The 19257-nt window shown below is 38.7% G+C and overlaps 1 protein-coding gene across 1 annotated transcript; it reads right to left on the bottom strand.

The window, feature by feature from the left end:
* Positions 1-13224: 13224 nt before the first annotated feature.
* On the bottom strand, positions 13225-18547 carry LOC306863521 (uncharacterized protein). Its single transcript, XM_079406898.1, has 4 exons — positions 18489-18547; positions 18160-18398; positions 17986-18051; positions 13225-15013 (listed from the first exon to the last, which is right to left on the bottom strand). Exons 2-4 carry the CDS (start codon positions 18326-18328, stop codon positions 13827-13829), a joined length of 1422 nt encoding a protein of 473 aa, XP_079263024.1. The 5' UTR covers positions 18329-18398; positions 18489-18547; the 3' UTR covers positions 13225-13826.
* Positions 18548-19257: the final 710 nt, after the last annotated feature.

A 19257-nucleotide genomic window follows, 5' to 3' on the forward strand; every position in this document is an offset into this window, starting at 1 on the left:
TGATAAACTTTTTAATTCCGTGTCGCTCCATCAAGCTCTCGCTGGATCCGCTCCTCGGCTGTCAACAAGAGGACAGTCTGTACTTCCTCAACAGACAACGAAAAATAAATTTTTCAGTTGTTTGAAAAAGGTGCTCTCACTTAAATCAGTTGCGTTCGATCCTTCGCTGACTGTGCTGATTTAAATCTAACGGGTCTGTTGTGTCTCGTGCCGCAAGTTCAATGACACAGGCAGTGACAATTCTCTCCGGCCAATCAGTGATCAGCAGAGTTTACACATCACGTTTTGGTAACGGTACGGCTCACTTGGAACATTGTCTGAGGCGTTACTAAAAAAAAGTACCAGGTACAAGGTACTGTACCCAGTGGAAAACCCCCCAAAAGTGAACCGTACCGTGCCGTACCATGCAGTGGAAAAGCGCCAATAAGACACATTCTCTCTCTCTCTCTCTTTGCATGTGAGACAAAAAAAGCAAAGTGACACAGATCGCTTGTCTGAGAGTGAAACTCTGAAGCGCTCTGTCAGAGTGTTCAGCGAGTGAAAATATATCTGTGCTAAACTTATACATAGCCTCCAACTCACACACTGGCGAGTAAAATCTGAGCATTTATTAGCCAGTGGCTAATATTAGACATCATTTAGTCGCCCTGGGGTGAAGATTTAGTCGCAAATGCGAGTGATTTACTGGCAATGTGCTAGCCCGTTTGTATTTCTTCTTTGCTAAACAATAGGTCTTGTTTAAGAAAATGGTATCAGATCGGTACATGGGTTCAAGTACTCACCAATACTGATGCCAGCATTTTTTGTGGTATCGGTGGAATTTCCGATACTAGTATCGGAATCGGGAACAACCCTACTTTCAAGTATTCCACACAGCTGTTTCCAGCACTTTAAAACTCTAAAAATTATCATTATACACAATGTACATTAAAAGCTAGTTTTGTGGTTAAAAAGCACTTGTGTAAAATTTAAAAATACATCAAATTACCACAATAACCAGTAGATGGCAGCACAGGAGTACTTATTGGCTTATTAGTCATTCATTTGTACATGCTTTATATTTTGAAATTATAAAATAACTATTATAAAACATCAGATCATCAAGAAATCTAATTCTGTCAAAGTTTTCTGCTATTTTTGTGTATGTAGTAAGAAAAGTTACATATCACCAAACTTTTCTTCACTTTGCATCTGAATTGCACACTTAAAATTAAAATCATCAATTAAAATCACTGAAGTTGTCTGTCAGTTCAATAAAATGCTATAGAAGAATAATCGTACATTAAATAAGAGTTGAATATATTAATTTTCTACATGAAAATTAGATTTTGCATGTTACTGATGTTACTAAAAGTAAATTTGCTATGCTTCCCAACTCAAGCTTAGTGCTTTACTGTCAAATGTGTATTACCAAGAATGTAATATTATTAGTAACTGCACTTATTAATGCAAAACAGTAGTAATTTATGATTAAATTATCTTTATTTTTGATACCCCACACACCAGCCCCCCAGCGCTACCAAACCTGCTTCTGGCACCACCATTTGTAAAAGTTAGTGGCGCTGCTCTGAAATGTTAGTCTGGAGCCCTGCACTGTTATATCAGGGTTCACTTATATGTTCACATTTAACCATTTTTACTTTGATTTCAGAGTTGATTGAAGAAAAAGAGAAGAATGAAGAATCAAGTGAAGTTGAGGAGAAAAATGATGTCAAAACTGAAGAAAAATCTTTGAGTTGCCCTCAAAGCAAACTGAAAGATTTAAAGAAAAGAAGAGCCAAGAAATCTTTCACCTGCACTCAGTGTGGAAAGAGTTTGACACGCAAAACAAGTCTTGAGCGTCACATGAGAATTCATACTGGAGAGAAACCGTTCGCTTGTGATCAGTGCGGAAAGAGTTTCACACAGTCAGCAAAACTTAATGATCACATGAACATCCACACTGGAGGGAAGCAGCACGCATGTGATCAGTGCGGTAAAATATTTTTATGGGCTTCAGTTCTTAAGGAACACTTGAAAATTCATGCAAAGGAGAAACCACATTCATGTAAATTGTGTGGTAACAATTTTGTGCGTCTACAAAATTTGAAAGTAGGTCAGAAAATACACACCGCTGTGGAAGAGTACATGTGCTTTCAATGTGAAAAGACTTTTACTTCAGCGACGTGTACAAAACTGAATGAAAGGATCCACACTGGAGAAAAACCTTACAAGTGTTCACACTGTGACAAGAGATTCAGTCGGTCAACACATCTGAAAACACATGAGAGGATCCACACCGGAGAGAAACCTTATAAGTGTCCACAATGCAATAAGAGATTCAGTGATTCAGGAGTCCTAAAAAGACATGAGAGGATCCACACTGGAGTGAAACCTTATAAGTGTTTACACTGTGACAAGAGATTCAATCAGTCAGGAGAACTGAAAAGACACAATAGAATCCACACTGGAGAGAAACCTTATAAGTGTTCACACTGTGACAAGAGATACAGTCGTTCAGCACATGTGAAAAAACATGAGACGATCCACACTGGAGTGAAACCTTATACGTGTTCTCGCTGTGACAAGAGATTCAAAAGATCAGAAGACCTGAAAACACATAAGAAGATCCATATTGGAGAGAAACCTTACAAGTGTTCACACTGCAACAAGAGATTCAAAAATTCAGGAGAATTGAAAACACATGAGAGGATCCACACTGGAGAAAAACCCTATAAGTGTTCACACTGTGACAAGAGATTCAGTCATTTAGCAAATCTGAAAAGACACGAGAGGATCCACACTGGAGAGAAACCATATAAGTGTTCACACTGTGACAAGAGATTCAGTGATTCAACACATCTGAAAACACATGAGAGGATCCACACTGGAGAACAACCTTTTAAATGTTCACACTGTGACAAGAGATTCAATCATTCATCACATCTGAAAAAACATGAGAGGATCCACACTGGAGAGAAACCTTATAAGTGTTCACACTGTGACAAGAGATTCAATCAGTCAGGAGACCTGAAAACACATGAGAGGATCCACACTGGAGAGAAACCACGTGGGAAGCGTTTCATTCAATCTTCTGCTCTACACAGTCATACAAAGAAACAATCACAGTGAGGCCCCGTACACACAGAGACGTATTTAGCTGTACATGTAAAAACAATGGTGGACTATATGCTTGTGTTCTTTCTGCAGAAGCTACTGAGCCTATTAGCTTTACTAATTGTATTAGCTTTTCTTGTTATGTTGGGTTTGTATACAGTGTGCAAGGTTTATGCACATGCTCCAAGTCTTATCTGTTTTTAGTGTATCTTTGTGGCAGAATTACAGCGCCACCTACTGGTCTGTCATGAATGCTACATCATTCTGTTTCAGTGATTTTGTATGTATGCACATATTTCTTCAGACAACACTGTGTTTACGGAAGAACAAGACAATAAAAGATGGGAAAGGGAAAACTGACTTTGTGTGGATGAGCCCTAAGCAGATCATCTTCAGATCCGATGCGGTCTCCTCATCAAATACGACACAATAATGCATCAAGCTGTAGAATATAATCTGTATAAATCTGTTCTAACCAGAAATTACAAGTGACATGACAAAGAAACATCATCTAAAGTTTTCACAGTGAATAACGTTCATCTTCATCTTCAAAACCAGCAAATTCAACTGTGATTCAGATCAACTCAAAGATGGAGTTCCTCCCCAAAGAACAATGTTAAAAAGTTGTATTCTTGTATATCAGTTTGTTTCATGATAAAAATGATATAATTTGGTTTTCTTATGAGTTTCATATTATGTTCAGTTGTCTTATAATGCATATGTATCACTTGTAGTTTTCTTAATTGTAGACACTTGACACAAACTGTTCTTGTTCAACACTTTTAAAGAGATTGATTTTTAATTTGTTCTTCACTGTTGTTTTTAAAATGAGGTGATTTTCAAAAATCACCACTTCCGATTTGGACTCATTGAGCTGCAGGAAACTAGAAGCCGTCCACGCCCTTATTTAATCCAAACACTCAAACAAAGTAGAAATATTGGAGTCATTGTTACATCTTAGGGGCAGATACAGCTGGATGTCATCAGCATAACAATGATAAGCCACATTAAATTTTTTGACAAATTATACCCAAAGGCAGCATATATAGAGAAAACAACACAGGACCAAGGCATGAGCCCCGAGGAAATAATCTGTGAAGATGATATAAAGCTTCAGAGCTCCACCGCAAAGGATCTTCCATGTAGATAGGATGAAAACCAATTTGAAACAACCCCTTCAATCCCCCCAACTCCTGCAAACCAGACTGAAATTTCTCAAAAATTTTGTTTCCATTAAAAAATGTAGAAAGTTGATTAAGAACCACCTTCTCCGATAATTTAGTTTAGAAATCGGTCTGTAATTGTTTAGCACTGAAGAATCCAGAGTGGGCTTTTTCAAAAGAGGCTGCACCAATGCATGTTTAAAATATGAAGGATCAACACTCTTTGAAAGACTCTGATTTATTATGGACAGGAACATAGAACCCACCACATCCCAAATCTGAGTTAATAAACAACGAGGAATTACATCTAATGACTAGAGACTAGACAAACCCACATTACTCCTGTGCTTAAGGCCCTTCATTGGCTTCCTATTGGTTTTAGAGTGCATTTTAAAATTTTGGTCATAACTTATAGAGCTCTGCATGGTCAAGCCCCTGATTACATCCAGGATCAATTACATGCACATTCCTCTGGCTGGTCTTCTGACCTAGACCTTTTAACTATTCCTAGAACACGTCTAAAGACAAGAGGTGACCATGCTTTTTGTGTTGTTGCTCCAAGGCTCTGGAACTTGCTTCCTTTAACACTGAGGACTATGGCTTCTAGACTCTTAAAAAAAATCTTCTTGAGCATATGCATGCAAATTTATGTCAAATGGGCTTTTTTGACGAATATCCACATAAACACATATTGTTCCTGACCTGGGGGCTGTTTCATAAAAGACGCTAAGAAAAGCAGGGATTAAAGTCCAAAACCTTTTTTGAAATAACCTAACAAATCAATCGAGAAGTTGTCAAGTTTCTTAAATGACAATTCAAGTGTACGCAATCTCACTAATTCGATCCAGGTTCAATGAGTCGAGATAATTTGATGTGCATGCTTATTCGTAGCAGCCCGTCGACCATGGATCAAATCGATCCACCATGGCAAACAGCAAATATTGGGCTGCTTAATGCATTTTAGACACTGTATTTTCCTCAGTGCATAACTGACACGTCACAGGTATATGTTTCATCTGTAAATATTAGAAAGTCATGCAAATATATCCATTTTGCTGTCAGGAGTGGGCGAGGCTTATGCGAACGAGTGCCGCTGAGCGCATGCGCGATACACAGACGGAGCAGAATAGAATAATAGCGCAAGAATTCTGAATAAAATATATATTCTGCAAAAATATTTGTTGTTGGACATTAAATGTGACACGTAGAATTTTAATCCTACATATAAGTGTATTTTTATGATAGCAGTAACTGTAAATCAGATGTAAGCTGGCTAATACAGCCATACTAGCTCAAATGAGTTAAATGTGTGTTCCTCTTATCAGTTAAAATGTAGTCTGATTTCTATTTGTAATAGATGTTCTGAGAGATAATTGTTAACGTGAGTGGCGTTTCTCTTGCGTGAGTCTCAGTAAAAGTAAGTAAGCATATAGAACGTGTGTTCTGTCGTTCCTCTTCCCCAATTTCCCTCCTATCAAGATATATTACAGTGGCGACGAGGATTCAAAGTACAACCAAATATGGCGAATGACATTGCAAATGAGAAAAAGATTAGTGTGTTTTTCTCTGTTATCAGAGCAGATACATATGTACTGTTAAAGAATCTCGTCACACCTACGAAGCCCAGCGCAATGTCATATAACGAGCTGAAAGCAGCTTTGCTAGCGCATTACAGACTGCAACCACTAGTGATCGCGGAGCGGTTTAAGTTTCAGAAACGCAATCAAAAGGAAGGCGAATCTGTGGTGGATTACATTGTGGCATTGAGGCAGCTATCAGTGAGCTGTGAATTTGGACAGTATTTGAGTGATGCGCTCAGAGACAGATTTGTGAGTGGACTAACTTCAGAGTCGATGCAATGCAAACTGCTGAGTCAAAAGGATCTGACATGCCACCAGGCTTGTGAAATTGCCTCATCCATGGAGCTGGCCTCAAGAAACACGCTGGAAATTTTGGGTAAGACAAAGGATTTACAGTGAATGAAGCAAAACTTTTTCAAAGGAGAGGAAAAGGAAAGTTTAAAGGGAGAGATGATTCTGAAAAAGCAAAATACCAGAAGAGAGAACAGAGACAAGAAGAAAGCAATAAATGTTACAGATGTGGTGGGAAACATTCTGCCAGGGACTGCAGGTTCAAGAATGAGAAGTGTCATGTGTGTAACAAAATCGGACACATTGCTAGAGCCTGTAGAAATAAAAGAGCAGTTGGACAGACAGTATGTGGAAGCAGAAAGTTGTAATGAAAGAAAAGAGGAGGAGTCTGGAGTTATTTGGTCGATGGGAAGTGTATGGAAATGCAGCTGGACACGGGGGCAACTGTGTCGCTGATGTCAGAACTGTCATGCAAGGAGTTCCTGTCACACTTACCATTAAGCAAAACCAGAAGCCAATTACTTATTCAGGTGAGACAATTCCATTGCTTGGATCCATAGATGTGCCAGTGCAGTATGAAATGTGACACTGCCATTGGTCATTGTCAAAGGGGAAAGACCAACCCTGCTGGACCGGAACTGGCTGGAGAAAATTCAGTTAGATTGGCCAAACATTTTCACTGTGGAGAAAGCTGAAGTGGCCTCTGACCCAGCAGTAAAAGCAGTGTTGAGACGTCACGCAGAGGTCTTTTCTGACAAATCGAGTGCAATTAAAGATTTTAAAGCAACTATCCGAGTCCGTTCTGATGCAACACCGATCTTTCAGAAAGCTAGACCTGTTCCTTATGCTTTACGAGAAGCAGTGGAAAAGGAACTGGATAGACTGGAAAAAACAGGCATAATATCCAAAATTGACAGAAGTGACAGGGCAGCGCCAATCGTAGTCGTGCCTAAAAGTGACAAGTCCATTCGCATCTGTGGTGACTATAAAATCACTATAAACCAGAATCTGGAAGAGGAAACATATCCACTACCCAACACAGAGGATTTGTTCGCTAAGCTGGCAGGCAGAATATTGTTTAGCAAACTGTACTTGGCGCATGCCTATCAGCAATTAAAACTGAACCAGCACTCAGAGAAATACCTCACACCATTAATACTCACCGTGGCTTGTACAAGAGCCATCGTCTGAGTTATGGAGTGGCCAGTGCTCCTTCTATTTTCCAGGATGTCATGGATCAATTGCTTCAAGGGCTAGATCATGTCACCTGTTTCCTTGATGACATTCTTGTCAATGTCAGCTCAAAAGAGGAACATATCAGGAGACTGGACAAAGTGCTTACGAGACTGGAGAGGTATGGTCTCAGAATAAAACTTTCCAAGTGTCAGTTCATGCAAACCAGCGTTGAGTATTTGTTAACACCCCCAAAACCAAATAATGTCACAGAGCTACAGTCTTTTTTGGGCCTCCTGAATTATTATGGTCGGTTCTTGCAAAATCTCTCCATTCAACTTCAGCCTTTACATAATTTGCTTAAACAGAAGCAACCGTGGAGCTGGACTGCTGCTTGTGATATGGCTTTTGAGGAAGCGAAACAGCTGTTGCTTGGAAGCACAGTGCTGGTGCATTATGATAGTAAATCTGTGTTAGTGAGCACTTCTCCTTTGCCGAGATAATCCATCCACCTCACAGGTGTGGCATATCAAGATGCTGATTAGACAGCATGATTATTGCACAGGTGTGCCTTAGGCTGGCCACAATAAAAGGCCACTCTAAAATGTGCAGTTGTACTGTATTGGGGTGGGACCGGAAACCAGTCAGTATCTGGTGTGACCACCATTTGCCTCACGCAGTGCAACACATCTCCTTCACATAGAGTCGATCAGGTTGTTGATTGTGGCCTGTAGAATGTTGGTCCACTCCTCTTCAATGGCTGTGCGAAGTTGCTGGATATTGAACTGGAACACGCTGTCGTATACGTCAATCTAGAGCATCCCAAACATGCTCAATGGGTGACGTGTCTGGTGAGTATGCTGGCCATGCAAGAACTGGGATGTTTTCAGCTTCCAGGAACTGTGTACAAATCCTTGCAACATGGGGCCGTGCATTATCATGCTGCAACATGAGGTGATGGTCGTGAATGAATGGCACAACAATGAGCCTCAGGATCTCGTCACGGTATCTCTGTGCATTCAAAATGCTATCAATAAAATGCACCTGTGTTTGTTGTCCATAACATAGGCCTTTTGTGTACATAGAAAAAGTCTTCGATCTTTGAGTTCAGCTCATGAAAAATGGGGGCAAAGACAATAGTGATGCGTTTATAATTTTGTTCAGTGTATATTTACGGACGGACATTCACACTCATAACTGACCACGAGCCTCTGCTGGCGATTCTCGGACCAAAGGCAGCAATACCAACTTTGGCAGCTCTTTGAATGCAGCGATGGGCAATAGTGCTGATGGCATATAATTATGGCATTGAGTATCGAAAATCAGCTGACCACATAAATGCTGACGCAATGTCCAGACTGCCAACTGTGGTTAAAGATTGCACTGGGGAAGAAGGAAATGTGTTCTATTTTTCCCAAGTGGATGAACTTCAGGTGTCTGCAAGGGACATAGCCCAAGCAACACAGAAAGACTCTACACTATGCAAAGTGTGGAATTATACAGTGAATGGCTAACCCAACTATGTGTCGGAGGAGAATCTGAAACCGTACTTCACACGTAGACATGAGCTGTTGGAGGACCAAGGCTGTGTGTTGTGGGGAATGCGTGTTATAATTCCACCCAAATACTGATCAAGACTTTTAGACGAGCTACACCATGAGCACTCGGGGATCTGCTGCATGAAGGCCCCTGCTCATAGCTACCTGTGGTGGCCCGGATTAGATGGCTGCATTGAAGAGAGAGTGCGCACCTGTAGCTGCTGTCTGGCAGTTCAGAAGTCACCTGCCGGGGCACCTCTTCATCCGTGGAGATGGTCTGAAAGGTCATGGCGGAGGATCCACATTTATTTTGCAGAAAACGACAAGCAGTTTTTTCTAGTAGTGAACGACAGCTATTCTAAATGGTTAGAGGTAGTGCCCATGTCATCAATCACCTCCTCACTAACCACTGATGCACTTCGAGGATTGTTTGCAGCTTATGGAATACCAGAGGAGGTGGATAATGGGCCACAGCTCGTGTCTGCCGAGTTCACTGATTTCCTGAAGGGAAATGTAATAAAACATACGATTCCCTGCCTATCACCCAGCCTCAAACGGAGCTGCAGAGAGATCTGTTCAGATACTTAAACACTCACTCCTGAAAAGCATCTGTGAAAAACAGGGTAAGCAGATGCTTTAATTCAAGCACAAATTGGCAAATTTCTTGGTAATGTCCTGTAATACACCTCATTCAGTAACAGGAAAAACACCATCAGAGCTGTTCCTTAAGCGTCACATCCAAACACGTTTTTCACCATTGAAGCCTGATCTAGCTAAATCTGTTCATGAAATACAGCAGGGACAAAATAAACTGTATGACCAAGGGAGATAAGTCTTAAGATCCTTTGTGGAGGAGGAACCAGTACAAGTCCGATATTTGTGAGGAGGACAGGAGAAATGGTTGTGTGCTTCAGTGATCGAGCGGAAGGGTCCTGTAAGTTATCTCGTGCAGGAGGGTCAGAGAAGGCGCACTGTGCATGTGGGCCTTATGTTGACAAGAAATGCTGCAGAAGGATCCCCCATGCATGGTGTGCTAGGGATCCCAAATTCACATGTAACTGAGGACAACAGTGGACCATTGAATTTTCCTTCTGTCAATGACTGTTCCATGCCAATCACTGAACCTAAGAGCCCTGAAAACAGAGAGAACTTGACAGCACAAGATACAGGAAGTGCAACACCTGAAGCCGGTTTAGCTGGCTAGCCAGGTAAGTTTCAGTTTAGTTTGCACCAATCCTGGGTTTTAGGTACCATGAAAGTGGCTTGGCTTTTAGCTGCGTTCATTGCCATAGTAAGTTACACTCCACAGCTAACCTGCTCCGGGGCAGATTATGTTCTGAGTTGGAGATTTCAAACTGAAATTGGACCAATCAGGTGTGAGCAAAGTGACACATGTCTGACACAAAAAAAGTCACTCCCCCATTTTCTCTTCCTAGAAATTAAAGGTCACTATGAAGTACTTAAAAAAAATTATAATAATTAGATAATTAGAATTTACATATGATTTATATAATTACAATGATTTCTATTATTATTACTCCATTACACACAAGCACTTTTAGTTTAACAAAAAAAGCATTTATTTTAAATGAATATTAATATATGCAGATATTATGTAATATAAATGAGTAGTAGAATCAATAGATAACCATTTAAAAATGGCTACATGTGACCTTACATGTTTGAGTCTCTATCACTATATATGATCAACTATATAAACTAACTTCACAAGTTTCACTTGTGACTGCACTGATAGCGCAAGATAATTTCCTTTATTTGTCCTCTTTCATGGACAAGTACTTCAGTGGAAATGCATTTAAATTCCTCATTTAATCTCTCAACCTTTAACAAAAGAGATTTGAATCTCGCTTATAGGTATAAATGCCCTGTTTTTTTATCTGGTTTTAATCTAAACAATTTTTAATAACAGGGGATTGTAAATCACACAATTTTTGTAAAAGTCAATGACCGGGAGACTTGAAGTTTCATTGAAAATCTGTTATGTACATTTGAAAAACAGCCACAGGTCAAATTTACCCCGTGGCAGTTCTAGTGTTAAGTAAACAGACAGGTTTTTATGCATAATAGGACAGGTTTTTTATGCATAATTATTAGGCTACTTTGACCATCGCCCACTATAGATCAACTAACAATCTATAAAGGTGAGAATCAAGATATTTTGTGATAGTTAATGCGTTTGGGAATGTTTCGAATAAAAAGGAAAAAATAAATAAAACATAAGTGCTATTGTGGCTGCTGTGTCACATGACGACCACCCCCCCCCACCCCACACACACACACACTTGTGCCCCCCTTTGACGTGTCACACATTTGATTGCTTCACCATTAAGTACGATATCTCGATTCACAGTTATTTTTTCGTGCAGTAAAATACATGCAAACTGTCTTGTTTACATTAAGGAACAAACAAGATTTATTTAACCAATTCAAGACTTCCACCATTGCAGATGTCAGTTTGCTTGCAACAAGTTCTTTAGTTCTTGCATGGACAAAAAGCACAGTATCATCTGCATACATTAAAACGTTAACACCTGGACATACTTGAGGGAGATCATTAATATAAATACTAAATAAAAGTATTTATATTAATGATCCTCTTTGCAGATCCTCTCCAAGTCATCTAGGTTTTGATGCTGATGTATGGTAACTCGAACCTTCAGCTCCCTCCACAGATTTTCTATGGGATTAAGGTCCGGAGACTGGGAAGGCCACTCCAGGACCTTAATGTGCTTCTTCTTAAGCCACTCCTTTGTTGCCTTGGCCGTGTGTTTTGGGTCATTGTCATGCTGGAATACCCATCCACCACCCATGTTCAATGCCCTGGACCTGATGATACATGGCCCCGTACATTGTCCCTTTGATGCGGCGCAGTTGTCCGGTCCCCTTAGCAGCAAAACACCCCCAAAGCATTATGTTTCCACTTGGAATAGTAAAGACAAAATTGCTCTGTTGGCTGTGGAGTCAAGACATTTGAAAATATGATTAAAAGATGAATATGAGACAAAACTACAGAATGTCACATTTTATTATTAGCCGTTTCAACACATACATGTTTTACCAAATAAGAAGAACAGCACACATTGATGTGATCATAAGTATTGGGACAGTTGAACATAAGGCAGATATAAAAGATTAAAAGCTATTATTTAGTTGCAGATCCCTTGCACACAATCACAGCAGTGAGTCTGTGACCCATAGACATCACCAGACTCTTGGTCTCATCCTTTGAAATGCTTTTCCCAGCCTTTAATGCAGCCAATCCCAATTGTTGCTTGTTTTGGGGAGTTTCTGCCTTTACTCTCCTCTTCAGCTGGTGAAATTCATGTTCAATCAGATTTAAATCTGGAGATTGACTTGGGCAATCTAAGACTTTCCATTTATTTGCCCTTATAAATTCCTTGACTGAACTGGCAGGGTGTTTTGGGTCATTGTCCTGATGCAATATGAAACACTTCCCAATGAATCTGGTGGCATTTTCTTGAATATTGGTAGGAAAGATGGTTTTGTACCCTTCCAAATTCATTCTGCTACTGTCATCATACATTAAGTCATCAGTAAAGTTGAGAGGGCCTGTTCCAGAGACAGCCATGCATGCCCATGCCATTACACCACCTCCACCATGCTTTGCAGATGAGGTTGTATGCTTGGGATCATTTGCATTTCCCTTTTTTTCTCCACATTTTGCTTTCCCATCACTTAGATAAAGGTTCATCTTTGTCTCATTGGTCCATCATATTTGTAAATGTGAAGTGAAGTGGCATACTGCCAAGTATGGTGACCCATACTCTGAATTCGTGCTCTGCATTGAACCCATCCAACGTGCACACACACAGCAGTGAACACACACACACCGTGAACACGCACCCGGAGCAGTGAGCAGCCATTTATGCTGTGGCGCCCGGGGAGCAGTTGGGGGTTCGGTGCCTTGCTCAAGGGCACCTCAGTCGTGGTATTGAGGGTGGAGAGAGCGCTGGACATTCACTCCCCCCACCTACAATCCCTGCCGGCCCAAGACTCGGACCCGCAACCTTTGGATTACGAGTCCGACTCTCTAATCATTAGGCCACGACTTCCCCAAAGTCTTCACTTCCCCAAAGTCAAAGTAAATGTCTCGACTCCACAGCCAACAGAGCAATTTTGACTTTACTGTTCCAATACTTTTAGAGGGCACTGTATATCATTAATTGAAAGGAAGACCATGTTCTTGTTTCTTTGAGAAATGGTTTATTTTAATTTCAAGATAAATTAAGACATTGACACATTTAAATCTGTCTGTTGCATGTTCAAACCTTAATATAATTCATATTAACAAATTTATATATATATATTCTGTTGTATATATATATTTATTTTATTTTTTTTCATCCAGAAGTGAATAAGTTTAGACACTTTTGAGAAATGCTTAATGCATTACAATTCAACTAAATTTAGTCAAGTAAAATCTTGCATGTAGTAGACTATACGTAGACTAAAACAATTCAGATGATTAACATATGACTAAATGGCATTTTAGTCAAAAGGCTATGACTAAAACTAAATAAACATTTGCTGTCAAAATTAACACTGCATGCTTCAAGTACATTAAAGATATTAAAATTATTTTAATGTGTAACAGTGAATAAATTATTTACGAGTGACATGCCCCTTAATGCTAACTGACTACAAGTGCATTGTGGGGCTCTGATTAACATTCAACAGCTTTCTCAAAAATTGCGTACTGCACTTTTAAATCACCTTACTGGAAAGTGCAGATAAGCTTTGAGACTTGTTTTCCATTTAAAGCTCTTTTTACACAGATTACCTGCGTAAGGAATCGCTTTAGTGTGAATTCTCATGTGACTATTACATCCTTGTTTACAGGTGAAACACTTTCCATACTGAGAGCAAGTAAAAGGCTTTTTGTTCCCAGCATGAATTAACATGTGACTTTCAAGGCTTCCTTTACATGTGAAAGCATTTCCATGCTAAGGACAGGTGAAAGTCTTGTCTGAAGTGTGAATACGCACATGCTCATTGAGTTGTTTTTTTTGTGTGAAACTCTTTCCACATTGGGAGCAGGTAAAAGGCTTTATTCCAGCATGAATTAACATGTGGTTCTTAAGGCTTCCTCTACGTGCCAAAGTCTTTCCACACTGAAAGCAAGTGAAATTCTTTTCTGAGCTGTGAATAAGCACATGCTCATTGAGTTGTTTTTTCTGTGTAAAACTCTTTTCACACTGAGAGCAGACAAAGGGCTTTATTCCAGTATGAATTAACATGTGGTTCTTAAGGCTTCCTCTACGTGACAAAGACTTTCCACACTGGGAGCAGGTGAAAGGCTTTTCTGAAGTGTGAGTTACCAAATGATCCCGAAGGCATCCTTTGTACGTAAAACTCTTTCCACATTGGGGGCAGACGAAAGGCTTTATTCCAGCATGAATTAACATGTGAGTCTTCAGGCTTCCTTTACAAGTAAAAGTATTTCCACACTGAGAGCAGCTGAAAGAGTTTATTCCAGTATGAATTTTCATGTGATTCCAAAGGTTTCCTCTTTGGCGGAAAGTGTTTCCACACTGAGGGCAGGTAAAAGGCTTTTTCCCCATATGAATTAACATGTGATTCTTAAGGTTTTCTTTGCGTGTGAAAGTATTTCCACAATCAGAGCAGGCGAAAGGCCTTTTTCCAGCATGAACAATCAATATGTGTTTGTCAAGGCTTCTTTTCTGTTTGAAATTCTTTCCACACTGAGAGCAGGTAAAAGGCTTTATTCCAGTATGAATTAACATGTGAGTCTTAAGGTATCCTTTACGTGTGAACGACTTTCCACACTGAGAGCAGCTGAAAGGCTTTTCTGAAGAGTGAGTTACCAGATGATCCTTAAGGTGTCCTTTTTGCGTAAAACTTTTTCCACACTGACAGCAGCTGAAAGGCTTTATTCTACTATGAATTCTCATGTGATTCTTAAGGTATGTTTTACGAGTGAACGAGTTTCCACACTCAGAGCAGGGGAACAGCCTTTTGACTTCTGTTATTTGAATGCTGCTTTGTAAGCAACTGTTTTCAGTTTTGGAGCAACTCGCTGATTTTACTCCAGTGGCATCATGAGCTTTCTGATCCCGAAGCTTCTCCTCGACTTCATCCAGATCTTGTTCTTCTTTCACTTTCATCAGGCCTAAAATAACAACAATAAAGTGATGAAAATCAATTATTCATATTTCAACCACAGAAATTAGATTTTGTTTTAATAGTTATTGCTATTATTGGTCACACCACAAGATGAGTGGTCGCTCCAAATGACACAAAGACTTCATATCATTAAAAATCTATTTAAAGACGTGTGAAAAGTGCAGCACGTGGCATTAACTGCAGGCATTTCTTTAGCCCCAGTTATTTCTGTACTTTGCCCAATATTGGCTGCTCATTTGACCCTTTCGCCAGCAGTTTGATTAACAGGCAGTCTGACATATTATAAAGCCTAAAAACAAACCAAACAGTAGAGTAGATTAACATTGGTGAAAAATAGTGTGTATTGACATCTTTTCACAGTTAAAACAAGATACTTTCTGATGTTCATTCATGTTTATTTTGTGCTATGACTAGTAAAGATGAAGAGATCATGTGCCACTTGAACTGAGGCGCTATAATCTGGCAGTATAATCTGATAGAATATATTAAAATAGTTATTAATAAATAAAATTACTAAGAAATACATAATTGCCAAACTAAAATTACATGCTCTGAATTATTTGCATTTATTTCTCATATTGTACAAAGATTAAACAAACCATCTGAAATGACCCAAATTGCATACAAATATATTCCAAATTATACTAAAAATGTTTTATGTTTATAAACCATTAATTGAATATAAAAGCACAAAACTGCCAATCTGGGACATTTATCTAGAATGGAAAACACTCTGCAGTGGTCGCGCCACATGATATTTTCAAATTCAGTCAAAATTTAGTCACCTAAACAAAACAGGCTAGCTTCCCACAAAAGGTCACTGTGAAATTTATAATGAAATTAAATAATTGCAGAAATAACTTATTCTATTTTTTTTTAGGTCATACCACATGATATCCAAATGTGGTAACTACATACCAGCCATTAAAAAGGTTATTTTTTTACGAATTTGAAAGAGACTTACAAACTTGCTTAATGCTTCCATGGGTCCTTGGAAAATTGGAATATGATGCAAAGTCCTATCTTTCAATGGATTTCAACATAAAAGTCCCAAAATGGTAGTTTCTTGATGGTCGCACCACATGATATTTCATAGAGAAAATGGAACTCATTGGACAAAGTTTGTTTTCAGATCTCAGTCGAATATTCACCTTAGGTGTTATGATCATGCCATTTTGGCTATATGGGGGTGCTCAAATATCTGATTTCACATAGAACTACCGGTTTTCCCCTAATAGGTTAATATACTATGGAGCCCTGTTCGTCACCTGTAGGACAAAAAAAACAACAATACATTTGCAATCCGTCCCCTCAGTTTATAAACCATACTCACGATTTCTTAAACTGTTCCCTCGGTTTAACATATCGTGCCCATGGATTAATAAACCGTACCCACGAATTTCTAATCCATGCACTCAAGATTTTGTAAACCGTACCTTCGGTTTTTGAATCCGTACCCACAAATTCATAATCCGTGCGCACGCTTTCGCAATCCGTTCCCGCGGGTTTGTAAACTGTACTCGCGGATTCATTTTAGAAGAACAGCAAGCTAGCCAACGTATTAACGAATCATATTGTAGCTTATTATTGTTTTATTGCATATTATTATGTGGAATAGACCTACAGCAAATTGTCTTTAGTGATTCTCTATCTATTGTAACGAGGTGGAATACGACAATTTAATAAGAAAGATGTGCGTCAAAATCTTGTTTAATTTGTGATAATTTGTCTTAGCACTTGATTATTATTGTATAATAAACCTGGCATTGTGATTGACTTTAGAGTAATTTGTTCCTCTTTTGTAAGTCGTTTTGGATAAAAGCTTCTTCTAAATGCATAAGTAACCTAAATGTATAATAATAATGTAACTAACAAATTACAGTTACTAGATTTTTGTATCCTGGTTACATAACGCTGTTACGTGTATTCCGTTACTCCCCAACCTTGCATAATTGTACATTAATTATTTTTAGGTGGAAACGGCAAGAAAACAGGTAAACCTTTGTCCACAAAATGTTTGAGATTACACTAATTAAAAACAACATGAATCTGATGTCTCACACACTCTGAGCTCAACAATTGTACTATTCTAAAAAAAGCAGTGAACGGAAATAAGATATAAATCTTTTCATTGTCAGTTCCATCGCATTTTTAAGACGTTTGAATGATCATCAAGCCCTTATTTTTACATCCAGGTAACAGGCCCGTTCATCGGGAGCACTGAAAGAATTCCCAGTGGCCTGGTGGCTGATTTGGCCCGCTGCCCTGCGTTTTTTATTTTTATAGTTATTATTTCATATTTATGTCTTCCCAGTATACCAAAGTGAAAATGAATGAGTCACAGCCTAATAATGCAATAGTATGTTCAGTGTTAGGATTGTTCAATAAATATATTGTACTAATTTCGACATTTAGAAAATATGCTTTAATATATTTGTATGAAATATTGGTTTGTTCAATCTAGGCTATTTAAGTCATTTTAAGATAAATAACAACATACAAACAATTTGCAATGATGTGGTTGTTTTGAAACAAGTTCATAACAGTAAACCTGCTGGTGAAGAAGAGACAGATGCAAGAAAATAAAGGGAGAGACAGATATTGGGGGAAAATTAATAAAAGGAAAAGTGAAGTGATGGTGCAGTTCAAGAGAGAATGGCCATACAAATAATAGGGTTGTCTGTGGTTTCAGAAATTGTTGTGGGTGTATAGTATAGTCTTTAGCTTTTGAAAAAATTGCTTTTTGGGAACAACAGCTTGAGCAGTACCCTTAAAAGAACATCTTTGTACCTTGTTTACCTCTAATAAGTACATATTAGTGCCTTAAGTGTACAAATTACTAATCTAAGGTATTAATATGTACCTTTTATGGTTAAAAAAGGTACCCCTGTTCTTTTAAGGGTATTGCTCCAGTGGCAAACTGTTGTACCACAAAACAACAGTGGTTGAAAAAAACACCTTTTTTCCTGTGTGGCCTGGATGAGTGTGACATTTCCTGGCCTGAAACAACATCCCAGTCCAGCCCTGGAATATAAAACTTTTTAAGGATCTGCAGGCACCCAGTTAAATCTTCCTAAGCCTAATATACCACAAGCAGTAATGTAAGATGATGAATGAAGAATAAACACCAACCTCCTTGTTCCTCCTGTTTTATTCTCCATGTTTCTGGTTCCTCGTGTTTTATTCTCCTGGTTTCTGGTTCCTCGTGTTTTATTCTCCAGGTTTCTGGTTCCTCGTGTTTTATTCTCCATGTTTCTGGTTCACTGGTGTTCTCCTCACTCTCTTCTTTAACAAACACCATCTTCACAGCAGATCTCAGTTCAGATGATACTCCTCCAGATATTCCTGCTTGATTCAAAACTTAGTCACGACTGTGAGGATGAGAATATTACAGTTATTTACTGACCTGATTCAAAAACTGTATTTTTATATTTACTGAAACTACATTTCTAACAGTTTACATTAAGCCAGCATCAGGTCAAAACAACAGACAGCGCGGTGAAACTAATCTTCTTCCTCTGAGGTTTAATGGTGTTTGGGAAGCAAACGAATGTGTTTTAGCGCCCCCCGCTGGACTGGAGTGAAGCGGCGAGAGGAGGGAAAATAATACGATAAATATTTATTAAACATATGTACTGGTCAATCTCAGATAAATTTATTTAATTTTGTACACATTTTATAAGTGGAAGTTGGATGCATTTTTCTCAGGATTGTTACCAAAACTCTTTTTAAAAAAAGCATGTTTCAAAATATTTCAACAAATTCCTTCATTTTCCCTCAGGCAGGTGTTTATTTTAAAGAAATTGTTGGTTTCATGGTCAAAAAATAATATTTTTCATTAAAAAAAAATAACTCAATAAATAATAATAAATAATATTTATCTACACAAGTTGTTTTTTCTAAGGTACACTGTCATGGCAATTTTAAATAACTCATCAGCATAAGAGACAAACTCACTCAGTAGTCTTTAAGGTTTATTCTTTGCAAAGAAGGTCAGACAGTCATACAGAAACACACAAGTCACTGCAGAGTGTGACAAACGGGGTCCTGCACTCAAGGTTACAAGCTCACAGTTGTACTTTTCCATACTTGGTGAGTAAGCAAATAACACTTTACTATATCATGGTTTTAAAGCCCATTTCCCTTTAGGGCCCAAATAACCCTTCAGGTCACGAACATGCATCTTAGGCTAAAAGCCCCAGACCCAATTCTTTCTACACAGCCATACCA

Source organism: Barbus barbus, assembly GCF_936440315.1.
Source record: "Barbus barbus genome assembly, chromosome: 4".
NCBI lineage: Eukaryota > Metazoa > Chordata > Actinopteri > Cypriniformes > Cyprinidae > Barbus > Barbus barbus.

What these genes read in the sequence shown, in the direction of transcription:
- LOC306863521 (XM_079406898.1), bottom strand. Translation starts at nt 18,328, where the DNA reads ATGGTGTTTGTTAAAGAAGAGAGTGAGGAGAACACCAGTGAACCAGAA. An exon ending in AAAACAGGAGGAACAAGGAG is followed by an intron (nt 18,052 to 18,159) that starts GTTGGTGTTTAT and finishes TTTATATTCCAG; the next exon opens with GGCTGGACTGGGATGTTGTT. An exon ending in CAGGCCACACAGGAAAAAAG is followed by an intron (nt 15,014 to 17,985) that starts GTGTTTTTTTCA and finishes TTGTTATTTTAG; the next exon opens with GCCTGATGAAAGTGAAAGAA.